The 8,688-nt window shown below is 32.3% G+C and overlaps 1 protein-coding gene across 4 annotated transcripts in view; it reads right to left on the bottom strand.

The window, feature by feature from the left end:
• Positions 1-495: 495 nt before the first annotated feature.
• LOC124455553 (E3 ubiquitin-protein ligase DZIP3-like) overlaps positions 496-8,688 on the bottom strand; it is a 30,848-nt gene continuing 22,655 nt past the window's right edge. For 3 of the 4 annotated variants that reach the window (XM_047006191.1, XM_047006192.1, XM_047006189.1), the window contains exon 2: positions 4,574-5,184. In XM_047006191.1, the coding sequence (XP_046862147.1) occupies positions 4,580-5,176 (597 nt within the window). In that variant the 5' untranslated portion in view covers positions 5,177-5,184 and the 3' untranslated portion in view covers positions 4,574-4,579. Of the gene's footprint in view, positions 1,901-4,573; positions 5,185-6,237; positions 6,431-8,688 lie in introns of those variants that run through there. The other variant, XM_047006190.1, reaches the window with a different exon arrangement.

Here is an 8,688-nt window from a genome sequence, read left to right as displayed (position 1 = left end):
ACTAAACAGAAGTTTGTTTAGCTTTCATTGCTTATCAGCAAATCAGAAAACAGTGATTGCAGTGTAATCACATATGTATACAGTACAATTACACATTTTCATTTTGCATTTACAGATAAACCAATCTATCACTATCGCTCTGCAATCAACCTATCACAGTTGAGAAATATCTCAAAGCATATTTTTACCATAGTAATTGTGTGTGCATAGTGTATAACAAAATACATCAAAAGTTCTCAATCAAATATTCTTAATGTATAAAAATCGCATTTGTTTAGCTGTAAAAGCTCTGCTCCTTTCAATTTTGCAAATATACGTTGATCCATGCATATGATGTCATCAAACATTTTTTGTTAAACTTTCATTGTTCGAACAATAACCAAATTATTACGAATATGTCACCAATTAAAGACACCATACATGAAAAATAAAATCAATCAATTAAATAGTGAAATAAAAGAGCAATAATAAAAACAATAAAGGTCACAAATGAAGTTTGCATATAAGATAATGATTTTACTCAAGACAACAACATCATTTTGTTAATTCTAACTTGTCAAACAAATATAGAAAAGCAAACCACTGTTAGGTAATATACTATTTGAAAACAATCATTATACATACTTATATTCTACGATTCTCTACATGCAAGAAATTTTTTATAAAATATTATGAACATTAGAAGTATGTAGACTAACAATGTTTATAGCATTATTGATATCTATCACTAGTATGCATATTACGTGCTTAAATTGGACTTTTTACCTAATAAACTTACGTTGTTGTTAAAATTACGTTAAGTTATTTTCTTCTTTAGGTAGAAATTCATTGTACGTGTACGTATTAGTGTTTTTACAATGTAGTTTATAAATGTTGAACCTATATTGTCTTATAACTACCACTAGCTGATATATTACGTACTTTTGTTGTAGTAAAACTTTATTTTAATAAACCTGTGTTATTGTTAAAGTTAAATTATTATCTTGTTGGACTTTTTAGGGAATAGTTCCCGTAATAAGTCTGTTTCCAACAAAAAACTTAATTAATACTTTTTCGCAACTACTTAATTAAATATGCTTAGTTTTCAACCGTAATCGCCCATATTGTTGCTACTGAATATTTTTTGTCTTTCACACATGTTTTTGAAATTCCAACTTACATTGTTAATGTTATAAATTGTGCATGTTAATGACAATTTTTTAAGAATAAGGAACTTGCGATACTATAGAATGTGATGTTGTTTAAGAAAATGTGGTTAAGATTCGTTATGATCCAAGAAAGAGCAATTTTATCATCAAAGACTAAATTCATTCTCGTGGCAATACAATTTTCGCGCAATTTATCAAAACGTCTAAGTCAGTGAAGAAAGTAAAGACAAGTTTGCGTTTACAGCAGAAATAAAAGCTGCTACGATTTACGCGCAAAAGCGGAAAACCTAATTGTACGTTTTTAAAACACTTCAAATCAATCAACATAAACTTATCACTAATTATAAATCTATCATTCAGAAAGACAGACTTAGCTAAAAACATGGTTAAACTGTAAATAACTTGTATGTTTTTAACGTCAAATACCTTTACATAGCTATGGCTGTCACTAATTAATAATTTATTCGCTGATGGTGAAAAGTCAGCGTGATCAATACTGTTACCTAGCCGCTTAATCCTATTTCTAAACTCTTCATCTATATATTCTAAACCATCTAGTGCTTCTCTACCTCCAATGATTTCTTTCTGAAGTACGTCATTCCAACCATTTACTGGTTTGTCCTCATGCCACATATAGTAAGATGTTTCATCCTCAAACTTGACTTTAGCAAACACATGATTTTTTGAGCTGCATGCAAGTATGTGCATATTTTGATGCTTAAAATTCACTAATACTTCTTGTTGCTTGTTTTCTATATTAAAAAACACAAGAGAATCAGTTTTTTGACAGGCAATTGACAAATCACTCACCTCAAAAATTCGGTTTGTATCTTTTAGTTCATTGAAACTATAAAGAAGTTCTGTCAAATCATTATTCCAGAGTTCTGGAATGCTTTTTTCTTTACGCAAAATTACTCCACTTTGTACTGCAACCATTTCATTTACTAAACATTCCTTGATAACAAAGTCACCTGTGTTGAGATTGGTAACAATTACCCTTGAATTTTCATTCAGATAAAGAGAGTTTTCATTCAAGCAAATATTTTCTTTATCAACATGGTAAGTAATTGCAAGTGCACGTGCTATTAACAAAACATGAGATTCCTGAGGTAAATCTTTTCCGTAGCTAAATAGAAGAGCATTGTCGTTGTTCAATATAAAATAATTATACATCCCAAGACCTTGAAGAGAAAAAGTTGATATGTTATAGTCGAAGGGATCAAGAGGATACAAACGATATGTAAAAGTAAGATCTAAGTTAAGAAGTTTCTCACCAGTAGGATTTATAACAAAAAGTTTCCAAATGAAAGACTGTGAATACAAACCACAACACCAAGAATGAAGACCAACAGTGAAACTAATACAAACTTCTCCAAAAGGTGATTGATGGTCAAAAACAAATATTTCATAGTTATTCGCTACATCGTATGTTCTAAACATGTTTTTGTTCTCGACAACACCCAAATATCTGCCCGACCTGGTAAAACACAGTGAGGTCACATTGACGCATCTAATTCTCTTCTTCCTCTCACCTTTCTCAACGTCCCATACTGTCAAAACATTTTCGTAATATGTAACCAGCGTGCGCTTATCTTTTGAAAAACAGCTGTTAGTAAAGAACTTAGAAGTAGAATCATCACAATGGAATGGACTGGAGCAAATTTTACCATTAATACATAGCACCTTATGAAGTTGTGAAGCAAAAATGAAATCTTTGAAAGGATGAAAGATAACGCGAAATTCTTCCCCTTTACAGCGCTCTAACTGATCAGCAATATTTCTTATCCATAAACATCTGCTTTTTCTCAGCGACAAAAGTTGTACAATGAATCCCTCATAACCCAATATGACGTAGTCATGATTTTGTGAAACATCGATCGAATTCAAGTTTCGATTTAAACATAAAAACTTCGTCTTTACAAAACCCATTTCGACGTGCTCTAAATAAGCAGACTCTTTGAAACGTGTTTGAAGCATTGCAGTAGCTTGGAATGAAAGATCTCTAACTTCATTGACAACGTTTTGCAAAAAAAATATTAATTTATCCATATCTCGAGTATAATTGTTAACGACGAATGTCAACAAACAATAAAGATCATTAAATAACAATCGAGTGGCCTCAGAAATGCGAAAATACACGTCAAGAGAGATAAACAAGTCGAACATATGCAACATAATATCTTCATCGATCAACAAAGAAGCAACTAAAACTTCTAAGTCTACAAGATATTTACCAATATTTTCAATGATAGAAGCATTATCAACGGCAAGCATATGAAAAACCAATACTTAACTGAATACTTCACTGACGCATACTTGATTTTGTCATAATTTACGCCAACAGCTTTAAGTTCGTCGAGTGTTTTCAAACAAAATTCTAAAACAATCCAATGACCACCACTCCTATCAACTGAGTAATCATGCTCATGATCATTAAACAACCAATCATTCAAGGTCTTGTGAAAAAACGAAACACAACCGTCTGCCTTGACAACAAATAAGCAAGATATAATTTTTTTAACCAAACATGATGTGCTTTTCGTGCAAAGTTTGTTCTCGATTATTTCGAAAGGAAGAGGTTCTTTGGCAACAACCAAAGCATCTAAAACTGACAAAAATTTTTCGTTACTGATTTGAAATGCCTCTAATTCTTTACCTAATCTTTTAAAGCAGGTTTCATAATATTCATTTAGATCTTTTGGTATGGATGCATTCGACAAACTTCCATTTTTGACTTCCTTGCAGAGAAGAGATGCAAGCAACATAAGTCCGTCAGCTTTGTCTACTAAATCATTTTTTAATTGCATTAGGCTGTCAGTAGAGCCAATTCTTTCATCGATCAATAATTTGATGTCATTTAAGTTGCGATCATCACTGCATTTAATAAATAGTGGATTTAATTTTTGAATGTGTTTAAAGAAACTTCGTTTGACCTTGTTGTAATTACAAAGCGAAAACAATGCGGAAGTTTTTGCAAGTGATTAGCAATCAAGTTAGTCAGGTCGCCCCTTTCTTCATAACCACATTCATCCAGAGCATCCAACACAATTAGGAATCGCTTGGGAGATTTTACGATTTTGGAAAACAAATTAGTAAAAAGCAAATAGAACAGTTCTTCAACGTTCATGCTATTCAAACGCTGAGAGAGTTCACCAGAAAGTTTTTTTTCAAGAAGCTGTTGATAAGCAGGAAAAGTATGAGCAATTTGAAAGGCTAAAGATTGAAGAAGTGTATTGGCTTTATTGTAACGACTGTTGTTGTGTTGAAAGAAATGAACTGCACTCAAATATTGAGGATAACGTTTGCACAAGGTAGCTGCAATTACAGATTTACCCATGCCAGCAACAGCGGAAATAACAAATGCACGATTTTCGGATGTATCGCTATGGAACCAAGCTAAGAACTCATCAAAACCCATTCCCGCGTTCCTTCTAAAATTGTTCGTAGTGATGCGTAATTACACTCTCGAAGTCTAAACTCACAAGTTTTTTCGACAAAATATCTTCCACATTCTTCAATTGATCTATTTCTCCCTGAGTTATTCCTAAGCGAACTAATGGTTCGCTTATTTCCACCCAAAAACATTGAAAGTCATCAAAGCTTACTGAAGTGTTAGGTAAGTGAGCGAAACGATCATTGCGAAATAACCTGATACGGGTAATATCTGCTTCAGTTGAATGATCAGTAGGATTAGGAATGTTATTCCAAATTGGATCATGCGGTGGTTTTAAATTGCAAATATTGCGTAAGAGTATACAAAGTAAAGTAATGTCAAAATCATTTTCATTTGGCAATGTTGGAGGACTAGGATAAAATAAATCCCACTGTTCTTGACCAATTACTTTCTTCTTTTTTAATTTCGAAAGTTTTGCCTTATTTGTTGGGTTCTTTAAGACATGAAATAAATCAATACCTGACAGTTGTTTTTTCAATGTGATTCGCAAAGCCTCACCACCAAGATCAACAATTAATCTCATCAACTTAAACGCATTTGCTTTGTCTTCTGAGCTCTCTGAAGCAGTCATCATTTCAAAATCTAGAATGATGAATTCTATAATGAGATTTACACATTCACGACAAAAAATGAATATCAGAGATACAGGAAAAGATCTTAAAATGCAATACTTATGAGTCACTTTTAAAAATACTAAATAATACTTTTTAGAAAGTAGAAGAACTTCATTAACTTAGATCATTTCAAGACGTATTGTCCAAAATTCTTTTTCAACACTGTCTGAAAATTGCAATTGATAAATAAAACACCGTATTATAGAAAACACAAAGTTAACAAAGTTATAATTTTCTTTTTTAGAAGTAAAATAAGTAGGTATCCGTCATTTTGGTTCCAATTAAACTCAGTCCTTGCAAAGATCGAGTCTAACTAAAAGTGTATAGAAAGAAGAATAGTATTCATTTTTATTCATTTCTTTTAAAAATTCATTGTATTCATTGATTTTCATGTGAGTGGAAGTAAAAATATTTGTATTGCATAGCAAAATAATGAGCTGTCTTTGCTGGTCTGTAGTAAGATGTAAAAACATTTTTAATAAAATACTTTGCCGCAGAATGCTCTTAAATACATCTAATAACACGCTTTAGGGTATTTCTCGACTGTGATTAATTGATTTTATCGGTAGCTCCGTATAAATTACACTGTAAAAATGCGAAACAACGCTAAGCTACAGAAAAATTTACACGATTTGGAGCAAGAAGAGAAGGTTGGTGACAATATAAACAAGCAACTTGCTAATATTGTCTACAAACGATGGTAAACAAAGCTACCAGAGGCAAAACAAATAGAAAAAATGGATAAATATTCCAGGCAAAGCAGCAGTGACAAATTTGTTTTTCTTCGAGTTTAAAATAATTAATTATAGGGGCTGATCTAGGGTATGTCCAATCAGTCACGCGATTGATGTTTATAGTTCAAAAATTATTTATCAAATTTAATGATTACAATTTTTTTGATTATTAAATTTTCGTTCTGTAATCATTTGGATTTCATCGTCAAAATTCTGTTTTATGTATAAAACTCATACAAATACCACTTTAGTAAACAGATCAGTAGATAAAACATATCTAGAATTACATTAACTGGCTGATTGATAAGAGGGTGGCTCGACTGGTTCGACCGATAACGGAGTTCAAGAACGCTTATTTAAGCCATTCCATTGGTCAATAGCCAGATCAGTGGATGATCTTGAATAATCTCGACGGATAAGCGGGGTGGCCGCACCGATAAGGGAGTCCAATTGCTATCGCGTAATTGGTTCGTTTAAATTTTTGTCTTACTGTGATTGGTTTTACCGATTCCGACTGATAACCAACGGAACTAACATAGTCAAGATCACTGTCTGAAATGAATGTTTGAACGTTTCATAGTAATTTTCTAAAGTATGAGAGAAACTACAATCAGATGAAATTTAGGGAAATCTTTCGCAAATTCATATATTGACATGAATGCTGCTGTCCAAACTGTGAATTTTCTCAAGAGGATGAAAAATTTATGGATAAATTGTAAATACTTGGCAAAATCGATCTCGCGAGCGACATTGCAGTCATTGATTTTCAAAAGCAAGCCAACATTCTTTTGAGTTTTCTCGGCAGAAATTTACATCCAAAATCGTAATTAAAGGACAAGTGAAGTGTATGCATGAATGTAAAATATTCAACTCAATTTATGCGAGTATGTGATGCGATTGATGTCAATATGGCGTATGGTAAGCAGATTGATGCTTCTAAAATTATTGTTCCTGAAGGACTTTTACCTATGGTTTCTTTAGTGCTTGGGGAATCTTGCCCGTTATATGGCAGCGAAACCCTATATTCCTGCAAATATATTTCAATGGACAAAAAATATGTAGCCATAAGGCGCCATACTATTATTTACTTTATCATAAACAAATGTTTGGGAATTTTCAGTTTATGATCATTGATCATTCAATCATTGGACAGTTATACTACACATTGTTTAAGATTTAAGAAAACTAACATTGATTACATGAGAAGCTGTTTTCTATAACCTGTGATTTTGAGTCTTTTCAGATCTGCGAGGCTTTTTATTTTGACAATTGACTGGAATGGTATTAAACCTGAGTATTTCACATACATGAAATATTGTCCCATGTCACATATTATCCCTTTTCCAACTGAACACCTCATGTAGAGATGCCAAGGTGTGTTGATCTACGACTCATACCAGATTGTTTGCCATAAATTACAAAGGGCTATTGATGTATGAAAAGCATATTCTACAAAGGAAAAATGTGTTCCTATATATGCAGATAAACCTTGAAATTTGACAAAACAGCAAAGTATTTTTCATGATCACTAGGTAATATTTCTGATGATCATTATAATTTCTAAACTAAATTATTTCAGATTTACATTTAAACGAGCTTTGATCATATGAAAAGACATTTATCATAACCAGTAAGCATGACACATGAACCAATTTTAACATTCATGTAATTATATGACTAAAGGCATGTTGGTAACATTCTGTTTGTGTTGGCAAATACAATGCTACTGGTGATTAACATATAGCACACCTTGCATATACATACAGAAGATAATAATCTAGTAAAATGCCTAATAAACATTAATTGCATTAAGCTGTTTTAATTCCAAATTTTCACTCATAATTTTGCTTAATCTTTGGCAGAAAAAATTTGCACTGTATGTGGAGATTGGTAAGGGTTACAATAAACTTGCATGGTTTGAAGTCTGAGGTTTTCCACATCTGTGAACTGTCCCTTTTAGTACCAAATTTCTAAATTAACTCATTACATAGATGTTTGATTGGGGGTCTCTAGGGGAGTCTTTCCCTGACAACTTGGGAGAAAATTTTAAAGACAATACCTTTTGGAATAGCATTATTGTAAAATAAATTTTATGTTCCTAGGCATGCAAATGAGCCATATATTTGGCATGATAATGAGCCTAAATATTTGGCATAACATTCAAGTATTGTTTATTTCAGTTTTTTTTACGCTAAAACGATGCACACAAAATACATTTTGTATTGCTCTAAAACGCTGAAAATGTTATTTTCAAGTCTCTGAAATTTAAAATTTCCAGGGAAAATGTCTTGGACCGCCCCAGGTGCGGAGCGCTTCCGACGTTTTATGACTGATGTTTGAAAATCCTAGATCCGCCCCTGATTAACTACACTCTGAAAATGTTTAGTTGCATAACAAAAAGGTATAGTTAGCTGTAAATATTATAACCTGGTTGTTTGAAAACCAGTAAAAGCTAAACAAGCCTATTTTTAATTCAAATAACAGGAACGTCGGAAGATCGAAAATTCTATTTCGTCATAGAAATTTGCCAATAAAGAGTCATGTAAGATATGTCATATAAGACATGCAAGTAGCTATTTAAAAATCGAACAAAATCGTAACGAATGATAAAACAAACAGATATCAAATGGCAAACTGGAAAGACAATTATTGGAGCCACGCGTTATGAATGAAGCGACCACTGGGAAATCGAAAGACCAGAAGTTCCAGCTAATATAGTCGAGTAAGTAGAGATAATG

Source organism: Xenia sp. Carnegie-2017, unplaced genomic scaffold, assembly GCF_021976095.1.
Source record: "Xenia sp. Carnegie-2017 unplaced genomic scaffold, XeniaSp_v1 HiC_scaffold_4, whole genome shotgun sequence".
NCBI classification, from domain to species: Eukaryota; Metazoa; Cnidaria; class Anthozoa; order Malacalcyonacea; family Xeniidae; genus Xenia; species Xenia sp. Carnegie-2017.
Note: the sequence above shows the minus strand (reverse complement) of the source record. Positions and strands in the feature narration are given on the sequence as shown.